This window comes from Gymnogyps californianus, chromosome 21, assembly GCF_018139145.2.
Source record: "Gymnogyps californianus isolate 813 chromosome 21, ASM1813914v2, whole genome shotgun sequence".
NCBI classification, from domain to species: Eukaryota; Metazoa; Chordata; class Aves; order Accipitriformes; family Cathartidae; genus Gymnogyps; species Gymnogyps californianus.
In genome coordinates, this window is record NC_059491.1 from 7,229,856 (window position 1) to 7,251,567 (window position 21,712).

The following is a 21,712-nucleotide window of genomic DNA, read 5'->3' on the forward strand; positions in this document are numbered from 1 at the left end:
GATGCTCTCCACCAGCTAGGCACAACGGGAGTTCATTACGGGGTTGCCAGAGAGGTGAATTCAGGCTCCAGGAGCGTGACTTCAGCCCGGCAGCTCTCCTGGCTGTGGAGACTTACAGCAGAGCCATGGTTGAGATCCAAGCCCTTCACCTCTCCTGCACCCGCGGGAGACTGGGGACATCTCTCCCATGGGAGCTGCTCTGCCAGCGGGGATTTCTGCATCACCCAGGCCAGCACAAGCGTTAAGGGACCCTCGGCGGGACGCAGAGCCCCGTGCCATGTCCTGTATAAAGCAAGCCAGGAGAGTTGCACCTCTCCTGCAGCTCCGGCGTGGCTCAGAGGAGCCCTGCCCCAGTCCTGCCTGCTATGCCAGCTGCAAAAACTACCCCACAAGGACTGGGAGGGCTCGGAGGGCTCTTCCCGGCTGCTTCCCCTGGGAAGGCCCTTCGGACGGGGCTGGGAGGCAGCGGGCTGCTGCCAGCACAGCCCAGGGGCTGCTCCGCACAGATCGTGTCACCAACGCCATCAAGTGACTGCAGCGTGGAAAGGGGAGAGCGGGGAGGCTGGCGCGGGGGAGAACAGTGGGAGAGCTGGCATCTCTCTCCTGTGCCCCCCAGGAGCCCACCACTGCCCCCCAGCAGCTCCCCATCCTGCCTTTGCTGCTCCGGGACCTACACTCGGTCTCCATCCAGGTCGCGGGGCTGGACCCTCAGGACAGGAGCTGGCAGGACCCCACATCCCCAAAATTACCACCAGCATCACTGCCGCACAGGGCATCCCTGCATCCCCCCCAGTCCTCAGCATGTCCCCTCACTGCCACCAAACATGCCCTGCCTCCTGCGCACAGCAGGCGTGGGGCCATCCCACGGACCCGGCCAGACGCCTCCCGACCCACAGCCTCACGCTGCGCTTGGCATCCCGGGAGAAGAAGGGGAAACCGTTGGTGAATACCTTCAGCCAGCTTGTTGCATCACTGAAAATACCCCACACCCGCAATCCCATCGGCCGGGGAGCAGCTCAGGGCCGGGGACAGAAATTATCCCTTGGCCAGCCACGCTCAGGACCTGGCACACCGGGACACTACCATATTTTTCTTTTTTTTTTTTTTCCTTGCTTTGTAAACGCTCTTTTCTTGACGATCTGCTCCTCTTCATGGCCACAGAGGAGAGAGTGACGCTGGTAATGTGCTCACCCCGCTCCAGGTTATACCCCCGGCCAATTTCTGTGCGCGATTTACGGGGAAGGCACTGATGCCACACCGACGTCTGCGGACGGTCCCGGTGACGTGCAGAGTACGCAGGGCTTTGATTCGGAGCGCAGACGGCACTGCGACGCACAGGCTCACCCACAGCTCGCACCAGCCGCTCCACGTGGCTGCAGGCGCCTGCCCCAACACATGGGTGAGGCTCGGGGCTGGATTTTAAAGGTCTGGCTCGGAAAGGGTGTTTATGTGCTTGAAAAGGGGGTGTGATGCCTGGAGCACTGCTCAGAGCTGCCTGAGTGCCCGTTCTGCATCTCTAAGCACTGATGTGCCCTCAAAAAATCTGGTTTTTGAGCATGTGTAGTAAAGACAGAGGCAGAATAATGCTCTTCTAAGGTGTATTTTCATGCATTGAATAGAAGAACAGAGCAAACTGTGAGCACACAGCCTGGCTTCTGCACCAGGCCCAACTCCCAGAAGCAGGTTGGGGTCCCAGCAGTGCCACCACCACAGGGTCCCTGGCACCCACAGCCAACAACAGGCCAGTGAGACCCAAACCAGAACTTGGCAGCGGAGATAAAACCACGTGCTGCCTGCGGCACATCCTCCCCTGGCCCTGGTGTCTGAAGGACAGACGTCCAGAGGCAGCCCCGGCTGCTTTTGCCCCCCAAGACACAAACGCAGCCGTGTGAAGCCCAGCCCTCGTGCCGCATGTTGCAACGGATGCATTTTTGGGCTGCTGAATGGCTGCACCGCCCTGCTGTAACCTCTTACCAGCCCCAAAGGGGTTCCCTTGGAAATCTCACCTCCAGGTCCGAGCCAGACCTGGGTCGCATCCACGCTGCTCGGAGGGTGACTGTTTTTCTGCAGCTGGGTAAAATATTCCTTCCGCTTCATCTGTATCAATCAACACTGACATCCAGTGGCATGTCAGGATGATTACAGCCGGCGTGCATCGTGGAGATGTACAGATGTACAGCCCTGGACAGACTGCCCCAGCTGGTGCCGGGGTGCCTATCACACCACAACCCTGGTGAGCTGCTGGGCCATCGCCACAGGGAAGCAAATTCCCACCTGTTTGCAAAACCAAGACAGGAGAAGCCCTGCGCTTCCCAAACTTTCAGGGCTCTCAAGTAGAGCCACGCTTCGGTATTTCCCCTGGCTTTGCAGGGGCAGCGCGGCTTGGGGAGCAGCCGTGGGTACGCTGCTGGGGGACCCCTGACTTTGCCTACCTCACCCACATCAGCTGCAGGTCATGCCTAAGACATGCAGGACCCCTCCAGCCGCTCTCCCCCAAAGCACGAGGTTCAAACCTGGCCAGGGGACTGGGATCAACCCCCCCAAAACATTTCTAGGAAGCAATAGGAGCAAACAGTGTCCGAAACGGTGCACGCAGCACCCTCCTGTCCGAGCCCCTGCACAGGGCAGGGAGGGGAGGCTTTGCTGGTTGATGGCAGCACCTCCTGGAAGAGATGCAGATCCACCATGGCAGACCTGTGGGAACCTCTCATGAAAAGCTCCGGTAGCCGTTCTCCCGCCTCCAGCCTCCCCTCGCCTCAAACTGCAAGCGCCAGGTATCCCGCCTGCTGGGAAAACCAGCAAAACAGCCACTGCGCTTCACCCCAGAGCTGCTGCCGGTCCCCTGAAGGGTGACAACGTGGTACCCCGCTGCCAAAGCGGTGACAAAGATTTCTGGCCCTCTGGGATGCACACATCCCTTTGGGAGCCAGCCGGTGCTGCCCCAAGGGGCACCCCGAGGCCTCGGATACGGAGATTGGGGGAAGGTTGGGGGAGTACGCTGCTCCTGCCAGCACCCTGTCGAGAGGGGCACCCAGCGAAAGCAACTGGGCTCCCCCTTCCCAGGGTGATGCAGCGCCAGGTTGAGACGTGATTGACAGCCCCAGCAGAGCCAGATTTTAGGGACTGTCAATCATACCCCTGGCAGGTCTCTTGGGCCATCAGTCTTACCCCAGAGCTGGGGCTCAAGGACCGTGATTCATGTCCCAAGCCCCGTTTCTAGAGCCGTCAATCACGTCCCTGTGCAGACAGCATTTCTGATACGGGTTTAGTTAACCCCTGCCTCGCTGGGCTCGCAGCTGTGCCGGTGCATAGAAGATCTCTGGGCTGAGCCAGAGAGGGAGGTTTTAGCCCAGACACCCTTCGGCTCGGCTCAAACTGCCAGGCGGCCAGTCCTGTGCATGGGATGCATCCGGAGCCAAGGAGATGCGCAAGGCCCCCAGGAGCAGCAAATCCCTTCTCCATCCACCCCTGTCCTGCCCTGCCCCAGCCAAGCATGGCGAATGCAAGCCAGGTCCTTGGTGCTTTGACCCTTACCGGGGGGATCAGAGTTCCCCCTCACCCCGCCAAGGTCAGTCCTCCCTTCCCCCAAACCAGTGTATCCACAGCTGGGATATCCCACCTGGCTGCCCAGGAGAGCAAAAGCCCATCACCCCCAGCATCGTTCCCCCATTCAGCCCCCTTTGCTTTCCCTGTCCCCTGCCTGCAGGGAGATGAAGACAGTCACTATTAATGTCTGTACAATTTTGGGGAGGGGAGGGATGCTCAGGGGCTCACCATCCAGCTGGGAAAAGGCAAGGCAGGGAAGCAGCAGCTTGCAAAGTGTGGGCTTGTGCCTGCAGAAATATTATGACAGGGATCTCTTCACAGAGCGGCTTTGTGCTGAGATTGTGCACAGCCTTGGGAAGTAACAGCCCACACACACACACACACACACACCCCTGCAGAGCACACACAGCCCAGCCTGCTAAAAAGGTGCAGGAGCAACTGGAGAGTAGCCACTGCTTTTCTTACCTTTCCTGGAAGAAGAGAGAGGAGGAGGAAGAGGAAGGGGATGGGGGGGTTGGAGCAACTTCACCCACTCCTGCCAGCCCCTGCAACTGCCCGCAGCCGGGCTTGCGGGGCAGGAAGGGCAGAAGAAATTCCGAAGGCGGCAGGCACGGCTTCAGACTGCTTTTGTCTCTGAAAGACACGGAGAGACGGAGATAAGGAGAGAGAGAGAGAGAAAGGGAGGGAGAGAGGGAGAGAGAGCAAGCGCCAGGGCTTGGGGTGGGGGGAGCGCTGCACAACAGCCACCTCAGCAACCTGTGGCATTCGCCCCCCCCCCCCCCAGACCCTCCTTGGGCCCTCTCCATCGGGCAGTGATGCTGGGGCTGCCAGCGCTGCGGGGTGGTCCAGGGGGGGTCTGGGATGGGGAAGGGGGCTTACCTAACCGGCTGCAGCAACATGTGCCCCTGTGGCGAAGCTCTGCCCGGGAGCCGGGGAGGGTTTCTCGCTTCCCGGAGCGAGCGCTCGGCTTCCCACTGACAGCCAGCTGATTGAGCGCACACTTTCCGGAGCTGTTTGGGTGACCATCATTAAGTGGAGCCATTTGTTTTGTCAGGGAGGTAACCATGACAATCACCCTGTACACACACCACTGGTTTCTCCGCGCCTCCTCCCCTCGCTCCCCTCCTGCTCCAGGGGGCTGCAGGGGAAGGGGCGAAGCCCACCCGGGCAGAGGAGATGCCCTTGAAGATGGGCAAGTTGGCAGAGAAAGGGGGATGCAAGCCAGCGTCCGAACTCGTCTTACCGATCACCGCAACTTGCCTTCCCAGGGTGAGATTTTCCGCAGCAGCTGCTGGGAGGGGAAACATCCCCCCCCCCCAGCCCTTTCTCCCATCGCCTTTCACTTCTGTCCTCCTCTTGCTCTTTTAAAAAAAGGAAAGCATCCTAAAGCCCCCCAAAATCAGGTCTTCTGCAGCCCTAGGCCAGATCTCCCCTCTTCTCTCCTTGCCGTTGTCTTCTCTGCTCATCCACCCTTTCCTCCCCAGGCACATCCCAAAGCCCCTCGCCGAGCAGCCCCCCCAGCCGTGGGGCATACAGGAGGTCTGAAGGGGACCCTCCCCGTGGGGAAAGGGGAGCGATGCTGTTACAGCGGGATGTGCCAGTGCGGGATACAGTCCCTGCCCTGAGCAGCTTACACTTAAACGCAGGAAAAACGACCTGTAAATGAAAGGGGAAACTGAGGCAGCAGGAAGGGCACCGGCTCGGCCACCGTCCCAAAGCAGAGCTGGGCACCGAGCCTGGGTCAGAGCACACAGATGGGTAAAGCTCCTCCTCGCTGCTACCTAAATTCGGTGATAATGGCACTGCTGCCGACAGGCAGCTCGCTGGCATTGAAAATATCACCGTCTCCCTCGAGAGGAAAAGCTCTCCGACGCAGCAGCGATCTGCAGGAGGACAGAGGTTTTTCCCCCCGCCTCGTCCTATGCAGGGATGCGGATCCGCTCGCAAATCTGTCTGGTTTGAGTGTCCCACCGCAGACCCATCCCCAGTAAATCCACCACCGCGGGCAGACCGAGCCCCTAAACTCACCCACTGGGCTCTGTGCTAAAACATCTCTTCCCAATAACCCCTGCGTCTCCCTTTCCGTCTACGTTCAGATGAACCTGGAGCATTTTCTTTCTCCTCCTTGTCTCTAAGCATATGTCCGCATCGTAGGAGGACCGGGGTGACCAGATGTATGGCATCCCTAAGGAACCATCTTGTGTTCACCGAGAAGGACGTGCTTTAGGGGAAAAGGCAAGAAACTCTGCAAGCAAACGCCTAGTCAAGAGCTTTTTCCCTAAGCCCAACTCCCAGGGGCTGACTTAAGCCCTGAAGCTTGAGAATTTATGGTTCTTGCTAGACAAATAAGTCAGCCACAGAGAAGCCCACGTCCCATGTTTCAAGCGCCTGTTAAAATGTTTGCTTACTATGGCTTTTGGCTCCTACGAAGAAAATAACATATGTCAGGAGAAATCCTGGGATTCATACCAACAAATCTGGTAGCTGCGGCATATTTATTTATGAAACAGAGCAGGATCCGACATGGAGGCTGAGGCAGGTGTCAGACCTTGGGAGAACCGAGAGAGAGTTGTTTTAGCAGGAACTAATATTCAGCGCTGAGGGTGAGGCTCCATTGCCAAGGGCATCAACGTGACGTTCAAAACCACTGCCACGTGCCAAAGCAGCTCACAGGGGCCTTCGACCGGCGTCCGCTCCTCATCTTCTCCAGGTTGGCCATGCCTAGGAAACCCCACCGTTGGATAAGGGCCACCTCCTCCCAGGGAGCGGCAGCTGAGAAATCAGATGGGCTGCAGCAGGGGCGTAAATGAGACAAAATTTGAGGGAGGACAAGCTAAAACTAGAATTTGAGCTCACCAGAAGTCCCATCTCTCAGCTTGTGGCTTACCCACCCAGGGTCAGATAATAACCGGTGGTAGGCAGCACCTCTGAACATCAAGGCAGCGCAGAGGAGTATTTCCAGTCCTGTTTCATGCCTGGGACCAGCCCGGGTGAGTTATGGGACCAGCTCAAGGGCAGCCAGTGGCCAGGCACAGGGCAGGCTTTCCCGGCTTCTGGCCCGCTCGTTATTCAGCTCACTCATGCTTCAACGTTACACGAGTACGCAAGCACAGCGCTCTCATGTTTCCACGCTCCGAACACGGCCTGCGTCAACGGGCTGGGAGGTTTGGGCATGATAAAAAACCCAACCAAACAGAAAAAAACCCAACCCTAAACCAAATCTCCTGCTAGATGGAGAGCAATGAGCACTTCTCATTATCTCCATGCGCTGCTCTGTATGTAAATGCAGTTTTCCTCATCCTGGAATGCTCTGGGAAAAAAAATAAGTCACCCAGTTGATAGATGGTGATGATAAAAAGGGATAACGCAGGGCTAGGCAGGGACTGCCTCGTCCTCCGAGCAGGTATGTGTACGGACAAGGAGCCTCCGACCTGTTTGGTGGGTAAGGACCACAGTTAATTCCAATGAAATTCCATGGCGCAACATCTGCCCTCCCGAGATCTCTAGTTCTAGCACAGCCAAAGTCCACTGATGAGGGGAATTAAGCATTTATTTAATGTTAAATTAATCTGAATATTTATTTCATGTTTAAAAGAATAAATATTTAATTATAGGACAGCAGAGTCCCCAGCAAAATCAAGGACCCTTTACGGGTGGCTGAGCACACACTCTGAGAACCCACTCCTGCCCCAGAGGCTGACGGAGAAAAGTCTTTCTTCATGTACAGAAAACATGACACAGAAACATGACACAGAAACACCCGTTACCACCAGCACGATCGCACCTCCCTGACAGCCCCCAGAGCCTTGAAAATCCCAATAAATTACTGCAGCTAAAGTAGAGGATTAGAAAGGAGGGCTTGGAAAGATCTGCCTCCAGCTAACGCCTAACCACAGGCAGTTCTCCTCATTTCCTATGCCTCGATTTTCCCACCTCTACAATGGGGCTAATCCCAATTACATCTCTTTACTGGAAGCGTGTGTCTCTGCAAGAAAACATTACACTGGGAAGCGCGAGCATCTCTCTCTCTGCAGCTAAACTGCCCATCGGCCTCTGGGACTCCTGTCTTTCCCGTGTTCCTTTTTATTTTTACCCTAATTAATTAATTAATGTCTCAGACTTGCTTTCAGCTGCCTGCTCTGTTCCCATTGAAAATCTCCTCGCGTTCAGCTCCTGTGTTCAGCATCCTGCTGGGCGCTGCGATGAGTTGCCATGGAAAAAAGCCATGATGTCACCTCTACAAATAAAACTGCCAGACCCCAAAGTTCACGTGTGTGGCTGGGGGGCGGGATATCCCGATGTACAGAGGGACACGGGGCTCTCACCTCTGAAGAGGAAACCAAACTAGATGGACGGGGGAAAGCATCAGATGACAATACTCGATAATTACAGGTTTTAGTTGGAAGGAAAAATAAAAATCAGAGGGGCGTTTGAAGAGCAATAGTGAAGGGCCTGGTCCTGCCTGGGCTAATGCACCAATATCAGCAAAATTGCATGAGGCGTGGACAAGATTTCTCGTGCCCAGAAAGAAATAACAGCTCAGATGGAAAGTTTCAGGCTGTGGGAACAAACGAAGTGTCTCCCTGTCTTCATTAAAAGGGAGGGTGAATATCGAGACAAGGAAGTAACTATCATCTTGGGAACGCCTGGCTGATGCCTACAGGCTTGGCCATTTTACTAGTCCTGCTGCATATAATAAAAACACAAATTAAGACCCTCCTCAAGGGCTGCGCCTTGCACGCAAGGTTCAAAGAAGCACAAACACCGTGCAGAGAACGGCAGCCCAGCGAGGAAATCCCGCAGGCTCTTCCCACACTTCTTTCCTTTCTACTTTCCATTTTTCTCACCTTTAATCCAGAAGCTTTAAAGAACAGGTTTGATATCGAGTCTAAGCCAGCTCCTTGCCCTACAGCGAGAGATGGGACACAAATGACTTTTCCACGTTCCTGCCACTTCTACACCTCTGTGACTCATTCTACAACCTTGTTTTTCACCTACATCTCTATTTCAGAGACAGAAAGAGCTGCGGTTCCGCCGCAAACGTCACAGCCTCCGCGTGATTTCCCCCCAGCCTCAGCTCCCAAAGGGACTCCTTCACATGGGAAACCCGAGCCCCACTCCCACACCACACAGGGGGCTGAGCCCCACACCAGGCAGTGCGGCGGCAGGGCCTGACCCCCAGCCCCACACCATACAGGGGCCAGGCCCCACATCATGCAAGCACAGCCTGACCCCCAGCCCCACACCACACAGGGGCCAGGCCCCACATCAGGCAGTGAGGCAGGGCCTGACCCCAGCCCCACACCACACAGGGGGCCTGGACCCCAGCCCCACACCACACAGGGGGCCAGACTCCACACCAGGCAGTGAGGCAAGCCCTGACCCCCAGCCCACACCACACAGAGGGCCAGACTCCACACCAGGCAGCGAGGCAGGCCCTCACCCCAGCCCCACACCACACAGAGGGTCAGACTCCACACCAGGCAGCGAGGCAGGCCCTCACCCCAGCCCCACACCACACAGAGGGTCAGACTCCACACCAGGCAGCGAGGCAGGCCCTCACCCCAGCCCCACACCACACAGAGGGTCAGACTCCACACCAGCAGCGAGGCAGGCCCTCACCCCAGCCCCACACCACACAGAGGGTCAGACTCCACACCAGGCAGCGAGGCAGGCCCTGACCCCCAGCCCCACACCACACAGAGGGTCAGACTCCACACCAGGCAGCGAGGCAGGCCCTGACCCCAGCCCCACACCATACAGAGGGCCAGGCCCCACAGCAGGCAGAGTCCAGGCCCCACACCAAGGCCGGGCCCGACCCCCAGCGCCCCACAGCACAGCCCAGGGTGGAACGGCGACTCCTCAGCCATTTCTATCTAGCATTTCTATCCCCCCCTAGCCATTTCTCTCCCCCTCACTGACATTTCTGTCCCCCCTTTATTATCATCCCCCGGGTGGGGGGGGGGGGATGCGGAACGCGCCGCTCCCGGAACGCCGCCGCCGCGGCCGCGTTTGCCACCGGGCCGGGGAAGTGTTTGGGGGTGGGGGGGTGTGGGAGGGCGGTGACTGCGGGCGGCGCAGGCGCCCTTCCCGCGCCCGGCGCCATTGCGGCTGCTCACGGCGAGCCCGGCGCCAGCGCCCCCCCGGCCCGGACATGGCCACCGACTCCTGGGCCCTGGCCGTGGACGAGCAGGAGGCGGCGGCTGAGTCGGTGAGTGGGGAGCGGGGAGGCGGCCGGGGGTCCCCTGGCAGCGGCCCGGCCCTGAGGCGCGGGGCCTCCGGGTCTGCGGTGGCGCCGCCGCCGCCGCCTCCTCACAGAAAACAGCGAGCGCCGGAAACCTCTTTTCTCCCCGTTTTCTTTTCTGGCGCATCAAAGGGGCAGGGAGGCCCCTGTCCTTCCCCTTCGCGGCGGGGCCCTGCCGGCAGCACTGCCTCCGGGCGTCCCTGGGCATGGGGTTTTCCTTTAAGAGCAAAAAAAACCCCTTTCTTCCTTTTTTTTTTTTTTTTTTTCCCCCCCTTTTCTGTTTTTGAGATCAAAAGCGCAGGGAGGCCCCTGTCCGTCCCCCTCACCCTACATCCAGACACAGCCCTGTCAGCACCACTGAAGAGGTTGTCACCGAGCCTGCGGTCTGTCCTCCAGGGGCCAAAAAAAAATCCCTTTTCCCCCTCATTTTTTATGACAAGATGTAAATTTGTTTGAGGCGTTGGGTTTTTTATGTTTCTGAGCCACTCAAGCGCTGCACTTCAGCACGGAGAGCATTAACTCAGCCCCTGGATGTGAGGCAAGAGTCAGGGCTCCTCTCCCTGTCACATTTCTGGTGGTAAAACAAACCCTCGGCGAGAGGGACTCGTCCTGGGACAGCTTGTGTCAGCCAGGACCGCGCTTGGCTTGAGTTTCTGTCCTGGAATGTAAATTTTCTCCCATTTGCCCTCAGCAGAGCTATTAGGGAGCAGAGATGCAGGCACAGAAAACAAATCCCTTCTCCACGTCATCGTTACAGCTTAGAGAAAAGTGGTATTTGTTTTAAAACTCTTGAAATCAAGTTCATCTGGCTAACTTCATCTGCTCTGCCTTCGAGTACGGGTTTTTGCTGGGGCCTGTGCAATAGTTTTAGCCGGCGGTAAATCTGGAAGCCTTGATGAAAGCTCAGGTTTTCCTGGCCAGCAGGAAAATGTAGGTATGGTGGCCTTTGAACGACTCTGATTTTGTGTTTTTCCTCACTTGTAGTTGAGCAGTTTACACCTGAAGGAGGAAAAAACCAAACCAGATGCCAATGGTGAGTTACAGCCGCTCAAATGGTCTTAGAAAGGGCGTAATGTTTTTCCTTTGGGTTTGGAGCGCTGCTGCCAAAGTAAATTCCCGATTAGTCAAGAAATTCCGGAAAAGGGAAACATAAAGCTAAGATTAAACAGCAGTGTAGACTAAATATCTGGCTCGCGCGCTTGTTCTGCTAGGCTGACTTTTTTAAATGATGTTTTGCTGTATTCAAGGAGCTGTGTGGGCAAAATCTGTTGATATGGTTGATAAACTTCAATTTGGCTGTACAGAGCAAGCCGTAACTTGGGTTTCTTCTGCGCACCGATAGAGCAGGGCTCTCGTCAGGAAAATGGGCTGTTTTGTAGCTTTTCCCACAACGTTCAAAACCTAAAACTCTGCGGGTGTGGGCTGCCTGACCTCACATCTGCCCCAAAAACGTCTGTTTTAATGTAGGTGCTGTTGTGAAGGCAGATGACAACGTAGAGAAGACGGAGGATGAGGAGAAGGGTAAGTGCCGCCTTGAAAAATGCTTTGGCAAGGAATGGTGAAAAGAAATTAATTTTGTATATACTTAAAGTAAGTCTGCCTTATGTCTCAGGATGGATGATCTTGTATCGTGCCCCAAGGACTTAATTGTAAGACATGTCCTTCCTCCATAATACTTTTAAAGCCATTGGGTCCTGTAATAACTTGGGAGACTCCTGGATTAGAGTGGAGAGAAATAAGGGGATAGCAGTATCCTCAAAGGCAGGACTGGATACAGGAGCAGTTGGATAACCTGGAGCTGGAATTGCTGTAGCAACCAACATGTTGCATTTATGAAATGGCTGTTAAGAGGTGGGTAACGGCTCTAAATCTTTCAGAAGGTGGCTTTAGAAAACAGATTTATTAGCAAGACCCCAAAGTGCAGCAGTTTAACCTTCTGTTTTGATCTCACTTAGCCTCAGCCCTTGCTGCCTTTCAGCCCTGGAATCTTTCAAAGTACTGTTTGTCCTCAAACTTTCCTTAAAAATTAAAAAAACCCTAAAAGATGTCTGCCCACGTGTCAGATAATAGTGAGGCTTTAAGAGGCTTTTAACCCTGTCTCGCCTTCCAGTTAGATGCTAAGCTGTGATACCTTCAATAAGCAGAGTTCTGTACCTGTTAAGGTCCCCGTTAAAACAGTGCTCGCTTTGGTTTGTCTTCCTGGATATTAAATGTGAATCTCTGGGATATCTTGATAGATGCCTCATTCAGGAAGTCTGGGCTTTTTTATGACATTGCTCTGTAACAGAGAATTTCAGTATTTGGATGCATCTTGTCCTTTTTAACTGGCTCAGCAACGCAGCGTTTCAGTGGGAGCGACACCCGAAACAGGCTGTGATTTATTTTTTTTTTTTTTCTACCTCCTTTTTCAACAGAGGACAGAGCTGCCCAGTCCTTGTTGAACAAGCTAATTCGCAGTAACTTGGTTGACACAACAAATCAAGTGGAGGTGCTGCAGAGGGATCCCACATCGCCTCTCTACTCCGTGAAGTCTTTTGAGGAGCTGCGACTGTAAGTGCCTGTCGGTTCAAAGCTGCTAGAAGGGTAGGGCTGGGATGAGCCAGAGACTTCTCTGCGTTGAGCTGTTAAAACCTGCAAACAGAAATATTAAACAGGCTCCCTTGTGACTGTATTTTTCAGCGTATTGTTTGGCCCACTCACTTGTAGGAAGCCTCGTTCTTGAACTCGGGGAGAGCAGTGTTGACTCACTTTTGGTGAGACTGCAAGAGCAGATGTGAGTTTGGAGCCCCTCAGATAGCTGGAGCCTCCCCTCGTGTCCTGATAGATTCCCTGGCTGCGTAGGAGATATCGCTTAAAAGTGCATAGGTTTCTGTTTCAAGTTACTGCAAATTTGTCATTAATAAATTAGCATATCATTTATTGTATTATTTAAGTGCAAGGAGAATTATTTTATCTTGGTGCCTTGTGAAGGCTTCCATCTGAAACAAGCTCATTTTAATTCCTGGTCTGCGTAGAGCTAGCATTGCTTTCTATAACCAGCTCTAGCAACACTATTCTGAATTTAATGTATGGTTTTTGGTCTTCAAATGCACAGTGGAGCTCGTGTGTGATAAACTGGATGAGGTGAACAGAGGAGGGAGGGCTGTCCTTCCACGGCCGCTGTCACCGGGGTTATGTGAATGGCTAAGTGAGACCTTTTGTGTGTTGGAGGCATCATTATTTCGCCACCAGTTCTCCAGCAGATGCGGGGACGCTCGGAGCAGGTGTTCCAGCAGCGCGGCAGTGTTTTGGAAAACACGAGATTTGTTTTATTGGCAGAAGTAATGAACACAACCGTCTTCTGTTCCTGTTTTCTGACTGTTATTTGTGGAGGTCCAGCAGCAGCAGTGAATAGCGCAACGGGAAAAGCTTATCTTTTCGCTGGCAGCAATACTGGATTTATGTAGTGGAGAGATTAGTTAGTATTTTCTGACCCTTCCTATTGAATGCCTTTACCAGTGGCAGCTTTCAAGCGACAATAGCTGTATTTAAGGCATGATAGATTTGTATATTTTTTTAATGTGCTAAAGAGGCTGTCTTGTTGGGATTGTTGTTGGTTCTATTGATGATCTCGGTTTTGTTGCTCTTTTGCAAGCTCCACAGGGAAATCGGAGCCGATGAGACTTCTCACCGTGAAATGTCAGGATGTTGTTTCACTTTGTTAATGTTAGTGGTTGAATGTCTACAAAAAAAGCTGAGGTCCTGTAGTGCCTGTTAGGCTAATTCCCATCTTTCAAAAGCCAAACAATCCAAGTGAGTTAATGATGGGGGCAGCCAGACTAATTGAGTCTTCATTTTGTTACGACTTGGTGTATCCTTGGCAACTGTTGCAGAGTTGAGCTTTGTACGTCCTTGCTTCTGAGCAGCACAAGGTTACGTTTTCAAAGAGCTTTTGTTCCAGCCATCATCTGAAAGTAATATACAATTTTTAAAAAGCATGTTGTGCTGAATGGGAAGTTCTTTACAGCGGGAAATGGTGGGCAGGAAACCTGTAACCTGCTTTGAAAGGAAAGCCCTTACTTCTGAGCACCGCTAACAGCACTCCAGTAAGCACTTGGAGGTCATCGGCGAAGAGTTCGCTAGCACCATAACCTGAATTTTACGTTGTTCTTGGATCTCCTTGTCTACACAAGTGTCTGCTGAGACTGGAAAGCTCCCTTGAGAAGAAGCAGTTGATGAGCGTTTGATGACTAGCAGTGTGACCATGCACTTAGGTTTGAGTGCTGGGTTATAACCACGGATCACTAGGTGTAGTCACGGTGAACTAAGCCTATCATCTGTTAGTTCGTTTTATCCTGAGTTTTTTTATTGCTAGTGTACCCCAATTCTACTTCAGTTACTATTCAAATAAGACTAGTGGTTGTGAGATGTAGTAGCATTTTTCTTACGTAGCCAGTGAAAGGGACGATCGTGGCAGTTTTTTGCAGGAGATGAGGGTTGTATGACAGAATCCATCCGACTGTTACTGAAGTCCTTGCAATGATTTCATGACGTTACGCTTCATTCTGTTCCTCATGTACTGAGGTCTCTTCGTCCCGTATTTGAGTCTTCAAGGAGTGATAATTTTGGCGCCGAGATTAGGCGTGGCTGAGGAAAAGGGATTGGCCTAAAGGACAGGATTAATGCTCTCTGCTCTGGGATTCCCGGGATTGTCTGAAAGCTGCTTTAGAACGAGAAGCCCAGCGCTGGCTTTAGAGCTGAGACACAAGGTTTTCCATGTAGCTGTGAAAGGCAGGCACACAGGCTGACTTACTACATTGAGGGGTTTTTGCAAAGCTTCCTTTCCAAACTCGCTGCTGTCACTCGTCGTAGCTTCCAGGCGCTGATCATAGTCACTTCACCGGTGCGATTATAGCGGGTACACAGAAAGGGGCAGCTCTAGGTCCGGTTGCAAGGTTCTTTCTCGCCTTTTTGTACACAAATGAAAACCAAATGTACTTTAATAGGTCACAGTATAAAAACTCCTCTGTTTTCAGGAAACCACAGCTCCTGCAAGGAGTCTATGCCATGGGCTTCAACAGACCATCTAAGATACAAGAGAATGCCCTGCCCATGATGCTTGCTGAACCGTATGTACACGTACTTTCTGCTCCCTTCCAGTATAGGAAGGATTTGAAAGATTTAGTGTACTATTACTGAGCTTTGGAGGGGAGGATGGTGATGGGGGAGCTGTCCGGGCTGTGGTGAAAGGGTTCCCATGCCACGGTGTTTCTGTGGTCACGAACTATGTGCCAGCAGCCCTGGATTTATCCTTTCCTAGGGCTGGTACTGAACACGCAGTGCTGCAGCGTTCGGCCGAGGTCAATCTGATTTTCCTAGTCGGTGTAGGGGAAAAATAATAAGGCTGCTGTGGAACGTAGCTCCAGAAATCCTGGGTGGGTGGGAGTAGTTGAGATGCTGCGTTGCCTGCGTGGCTGGTTTTCCTCTCCGCGCCCCTGAGCTGAAATGTATGAAGTATTAAGACACTAGGGGGAGATGTGTGAAATGGAAAAGTACTGACAGATAATTGCAGTTTTCCTTCCAAATCTCCCTAATGAAGAGGTGCTGAAAGAGAGAGTTGGTAGAGAGCAGAAACTAACTTCTGCCCCGTGGAGTGTAGCTGGTCAAGTTAGGCACCAGTCCAGAGCAGTGGTAAATCTAAAAGGTATTTAAATGCCACTCGGTGCATTTTCTTTATCGTTCAACCCCATGAATGCATTGTCCGGGTGGTTCATGTGGTTGAGCTCACGTCTGCTGTATGTTCTGCAGCCCACAGAACTTGATCGCACAATCTCAGTCCGGTACTGGCAAGACGGCTGCCTTTGTCCTGGCCATGCTCAGTCGTGTTGAACCGGGGAACAAGTATCCGCAGGTAAAGTTTCTGGGATGTGACTGTTTCGGGGGGTTTCGTGGTGGTGCAGTGCCACCTAGTGAGGAGGCTGGGCTTCTCTTGAGACCTTTGATAGTAAATTCATAGCTTGATGAACCCGTCTCTGTGATGCCGTTTATGTAAAGTGCTTCGCAGGGACTGGCGATTTGGGGATCTATCAAAATGCCTTTAACGCAAAAGACGTGGATTTTGCCCACAACTTGTTCCTTTCAGTCCCTCCCTTGCATCGCTCAGGATGCCATTGCTCTGTGAGGAGTTGAATTGGGGGGATATCATTCTGGGAGAAATTAGATCAGAGAAATATTGCAGGCTGAAGGGGGGTTAAGTAAGTGGAGTTTGGGATGGAAGAGAAGGTATCTGTGACAGTAGAGCAGAAATGCCAAGAAAAGGGCTTTTTTAACCCAATTGCCTTATGAGATAGTGTTATCAAGGCTAGAATTCTTTCCTTAAAAAATGCCCTTCTTATCTCTTAGTCTAACTGTAGATATTAGGTGCCTTGTCACTACTGTCCATATATGTCCCCTAGCAGAGCATCTGCACTCTCAAGCCTGAGGAGCAGAATTGAACGCAGAAAGCCAGTAGCTAGGTGACTGTATCGGATCAACTCATTCCCCTAGTTTCAGGATGCAGAACTGATGGGCTTTCAGAAACTGTTCAGCTGCTCGCATGTTCGTCTTCAGGAAAACTTCAATCGTAAGGATTTTTAAAAGCAAGTGTGATAGCATTGCCCGGGACACTGATCACCTCAAATGCGTTATCCTTCTGTCCTTCCAGTGTTTGTGCCTTTCCCCAACATACGAGCTGGCACTTCAAACAGGAAAAGTGATTGAACAGATGGGAAAGTTTTATCCGGAGCTGAAACTTGCGTATGCTGTCCGAGGCAATAAATGTGAGTAAGGTGAAACGCTACCAACAGACTGTAAATGAGAAAATGATGTTCCTCGGGTGCAATACAGTAAACAAAGAATAGAACGATCAGATGGTGAAATAGGCTAGTTCAGAGAGGGGCAGAGCATTTCACTGTCTGCGCAGCCATCTTACGAAAGCTTTCCTTTCTGTCTCGGCAGTGGAGAGAGGTCAGAAGATCTCTGAGCAGATTGTAATCGGCACACCCGGCACTGTGCTGGACTGGTGTTCCAAACTGAAATTCATAGATCCCAAGAAAATCAAAGTGTTCGTCTTGGATGAGGCTGACGTGATGATAGCAACCCAGGGCCATCAGGACCAGAGCATCCGCATTCAGAGGTAAGGACTCAGCGTACGTTGCCCGAGGTGATTTTTGTTTCTTTTGATGATAGCTGTTTTGTAGGGACAGCAGGGCTAGATTCTTGACTGGTGTCTTCACCGATAAAGCAACAAGATTAAAATGATATATTTAGCTCTAATCCAGATGGTTGATAGAGGCAGAATGTCAGGGGATGACAAGCAGTTTCATTTTCTTACAGAATAAAAAGCCTGTCCCTGGAGCAGGGTTTATTCATTTTTAAGAATGCAAGTCTGGATGCCACTGGTCCGTGAGGGAACGATCAGGTGTTGGTAAGATTAGCGTTAGTCTTTCCAGCCACTGAAATAACTGGTTCTGAGGTTATTGTTCTGCTTTGCCCGTAGCATTAATCCCATCAGGATATCAGGGGGGCGAGAGTGTTGCGTGGGAACCCTGCCCATTTTGCTCTCTCTTGCAGAATGCTCCCCAGGGACTGCCAGATGCTTCTGTTTTCAGCCACTTTTGAGGATTCTGTGTGGAAGTTTGCTCAAAAAGTTGTTCCTGACCCAAACATTATCAAACTGAAGCGAGAGGAGGAGACACTGGACACTATTAAGCAGTATTACGTTCTGTGCAATAACAGAGATGAGAAGTTCCAGGCTCTCTGTAATATCTACGGCGCTATCACCATTGCCCAGGCCATGATCTTCTGCCACGTGAGTCCTTTCGGGGCACGTTAGTCCCAACGACCCCGTTAGTGTCTGCTATTGCTAAAAACCTGGCCAGGCATGCTTTTCAGAAAGAAACTGAGAACATGAATTGCCCTTTTCTTTGGCTTTTCTGGCTCCCTCTTTGAGTGAAATCTTGAGCCATGATAGCACTAGCTGGTTCGTTTCTCTGGGTTTGTCCATCCAGGTCATTTTGATTCTTGAAGTCCTTTGAAGCAAAGATCAGAGTAATGCACAGTTTTCCAAAACAAAGTATTACTCAGAACTACTGAAAAAACCCAAACCCTGAGGTTGGAAAATGGATAAAAATAGGGCAAAATGAGGATGGGGAAGTCTTGTAGTTCTGCAGCTGATACATAGCTTTTCCTGGGACTCCATTTCCCTCAAGTAATTGGTGTGATATACCTCTGGGGTCTCCCTGTGAGTCATACTGAGACTTTTTTTCTTTTTTTTCCCCCCCTGGAAGCCACCTTAATAACTCTTAGGAAAAAACCAGTGCTGACAGCATCAGAACAGCCACGTAAAGCTAGCTCAGGCAGGATAAAACCTGTATTTGGAGCTTGCTGCAGCAGTCTGCTTTTAGGCTGTCTCAAGATGTAATAATATCAGGCATAATCGCAGCTCAAAAACCCGTCATAATTGGAAACTGTTTAATTCAAGACTGCATAGAGCCTCTGTTGGATTTCACAACTACATTCAGCTCAAACCCTGACATTTTCCAAGCCGAGTAGTTTTGTTTACTTGACACTGCTTGTGAGTTTTTAGCGTACATACATAATCCCTCCTAGAGAGAAAGCTGAGGAGCAGAGCACAAAGAAAACACATACTTTTCTTAAAGAAGGGTTCCTGTGGTGGCAGATGCACACTTCCCTATTTCCAATCTGAGAGCTGGGTGCGTAGTTTGTAACGGAGTGGAGGTGGGCACAGCACTTAGGAGCTGTTTCCTTTTGAGAGATAAGAACTGAGCAGCCGCAGAGCTTCCAGTCGACCCCAGAGAGGTTTGTTCCCCCTTTACAGCATTAAAACTTCCTCCCAAAGACGGACCTCGCTTTGTGTTTCAGACTCGGAAGACGGCCGGCTGGCTGGCGGCAGAGCTTTCGAAGGAAGGCCATCAGGTGGCATTGCTCAGTGGGGAAATGATGGTGGAACAGAGAGCCGCGGTGATAGAGCGTTTCCGAGAGGGCAAAGAAAAGGTGCTGGTGACCACGAACGTCTGTGCCAGAGGTAGGGCATGGCGGAGCTGGGCCAGGGTGGGGCAGAAGCGGCAGTTCCTAAGATAACATACTGCTGGCCAGCTTGCAGAAAGAATTTGCATCCTCACGTGTTCCAGTCTGGACAAATTAGGGTCCTTAAAGTAATTCCTGGACTTCTGGGCTGCTGACCGTGTCTGGCATATAAAGATGCCTGTGGGCAAACACAGGATTCCTTGTAGGCTTCCTGCAGCTTGAGATGAAAAAGTCCATCCTGTGAGAATTTTATGCTTCTGGCGCCGAGCCTGGCTTGTACTGCTGACCCTCAGTGTTTAAAATAAACATGTTCCGAAATATGGAAATCTGAAAAGTACTGAACTCCAGTAGGAATTTGTGTTGCAATTTGACATCCTAGAACAGTTAAGACAACATAGTACTTGGAAAAAACAAGAGGCCTTTACAGCTTCGGAGAGGAGGAGAGAGTTTCCAAAATCTTTAAGTGCTGGTTAAAGCATCTCTGACTGCTTTTCTGTTAGCCATTTCAGTGGGTTTCTCTGGTGTAACAGCTAGATAGTTTTTATTTCAAAGTACCCCGTAAGGATATTGTGGAAAAGATCCATTTCAGAGTTTAAGACTGGCTTTTTAACGCTTCCCTCAATGTGGAGGCAGCCACGCGGCAGCTCTCTGAAAGCTGTCGAAAATTCTGCTGTGGATAACCTGGATATGGTGACCAAACTGCACGCAGGTCAGGTCAGAGGAGGCTGTTCCCTCTATAAAGTGGTTTAATGTAATCTGATGCTTTCTTTTTATCAGGGATCGATGTAGAGCAGGTCTCTGTTGTTATCAATTTTGACCTTCCTGTGGATAAAGATGGAAACCAGATAATGAGACTTATCTGCACCGGATTGGACGTACAGGTCGCTTTGGCAAGCGAGGACTGGCTATTAACATGGTGGACAGCAAGCACAGCATGAATATTCTCAACAGAATCCAGGAACATTTCAGTACGTACCCTCAGACTTTCTTCTTTCTCTAAAATTAGATGTTATTTCTGCAGAATTTTGACTAGCTGTATGCAGAGCAGATCTAATGGATATTTGTTGAGCCTTAAACTGACCGCAGAAGAGCACGTCAGCTGCATTTTGTGTAATGTCACTTAGGATTGTGAACTGCTATATATGATAGGAGCAGAAATAAGTCAAGTTATCTGTTTGCTGGCTACCTGGATAGTCCTTAAAATGGATGTTCCAGAGATGGGTTACATTCGAGTACCCGGATGGGCCTTTGATAAAAGGAAAAAGTTTTATGTTGTAGTTTTAAAACGTGACTGAACGTTTCATGGATAAACCTAAACTCCTCAAGATGAGCTAAAGAAAGCAGCTTTCCCTTCTCTGCTCTGTGTTACGAAATCTGACTTATTTCCTATCTTTCCCAGACAAAAAGATAAACAAATTGGATACTGACGACTTGGATGAAATTGAGAAGATAACTAACTGAAGTACAGCTGCTGGAACTGGTGTGTACCCTGCTGTGGAAGCTCTCCCACTACAATTGGATCAGCGTTCAGATTGGCACGCCTCTCAGCTAGTCCTGGAAAGGACTCTTTAAGATATGAGTACACAAAAATTACCTCATTTTAAAAATTGCAGTTGGACTTCAAATTGTGCAACTATGGGGAAGAAGAGGAAATGTTTACAGAAGCTTTTAACATTTCTTAGTTTAGCCTTAAAATGGGAAGATCTTTTGAATTCTAAGAAATACACTTGCCAAAAAATGGGCAATATGTAATCATCTAAAACAAATTTAAAAAAAAAAAAAAGCTTTATTGCCTTGAATTGGAATAAAGTTCAGCATTAACTTGATCAGTTAAAATTCAACAGCCGAATATATAATGGACATCATAAGTAAAGAAAAAAAAAAGAAAAAAACCACAAAAAACCCCAAACAAGGCAGCTGGTTTTTGGCTAAATACTCAACTTGTACAAAATAGGATGTCATTCTCTTTGGCGCTCCCCTGAGCTCTTTAAGACTCATTTCTGGCTTCCTGATGGATTTGCCCTGCTTTTCCTTACGTAAATTGTCCTAAGGATGTCTCCAGTAGCTCATACTCGCAAACACAGGTGCCGTGTTGCTTTTGCTGGGCAGTATTTTCTTCTATTTTGTCCTTGATTTGTTAGAATGGCCACTATACGTAAAACGGTGCGGTGCTGACAGTGCTTAAGTATGTACTCTAGAAGTTCATCTGAAGCGTTTAACCTCACCGAGGTGTAGGTGGGTGGGGTGGGGAGGGAGGGGCAGTATGAAGGGAACTGTACTAATTAATTTTCTGAATAAATTCACCTCCATCAAATGCTAATGACTGTTGGAGTGGGGGTCGGTCACCTTTAGGCAGGTGGTGCCGGTTCTAAGATGCTGCTGTGAAGCTCCGCGTGAATAACGTACAGAACTGCTGGGCTTCACCGATCAGTAATAGGAATAAAAGAAAAAAAAAAAAAAATCATGATAGCTTGTATTGACCAAAACAAATACCTTCAGAACACCAAATTTACCTGTTACAGGATGTTTCAGTACCAGAGTTTTGAGTTAAATTGCTCAGCCAAATTGCAGAGGGGAAGCGCTCCACTTTCATTGTGCTCGTAGTGCAAAACAGGTCATCGGTCCCTCGCCCCAGGGTGATCCTTGCCGGAGAAGGAACGATTTGCAACTTCTGTGCTCGGGCTTTTAGTTCGGTTGGGACCACTCTCGTGCGCGCAGCTGAAAGCCTGTGGGTTGTTCTCCCAGCCGGTTTCCAGGAGAAGGAGGCTCCTGAACTTAGGGTGCACAGCTCTTTTTTGGGGAAAATGGGACGTGCGTGAGCGGCCATCGGCCTGCTACTCGGTGCAGGAATCACTT

General features: G+C 51.0%; 1 protein-coding gene across 1 annotated transcript; it reads left to right on the plus strand.

The window, feature by feature from the left end:
- The first annotated feature begins 9,700 nt into the window (after window positions 1–9,700).
- Window positions 9,701–21,091, plus strand: LOC127024718 (ATP-dependent RNA helicase DDX19B-like). Its single transcript, XM_050909363.1, is given in 13 exon segments — window positions 9,701–9,757; window positions 10,775–10,823; window positions 11,258–11,311; window positions 12,205–12,340; window positions 14,806–14,898; window positions 15,578–15,680; window positions 16,473–16,587; window positions 16,766–16,943; window positions 17,381–17,618; window positions 18,692–18,854; window positions 19,634–19,690; window positions 19,693–19,824; window positions 20,256–21,091. Coding segments are annotated over 13 exon segments (1,437 nt in total). The 3' UTR covers window positions 20,318–21,091.
- Window positions 21,092–21,712: the final 621 nt, after the last annotated feature.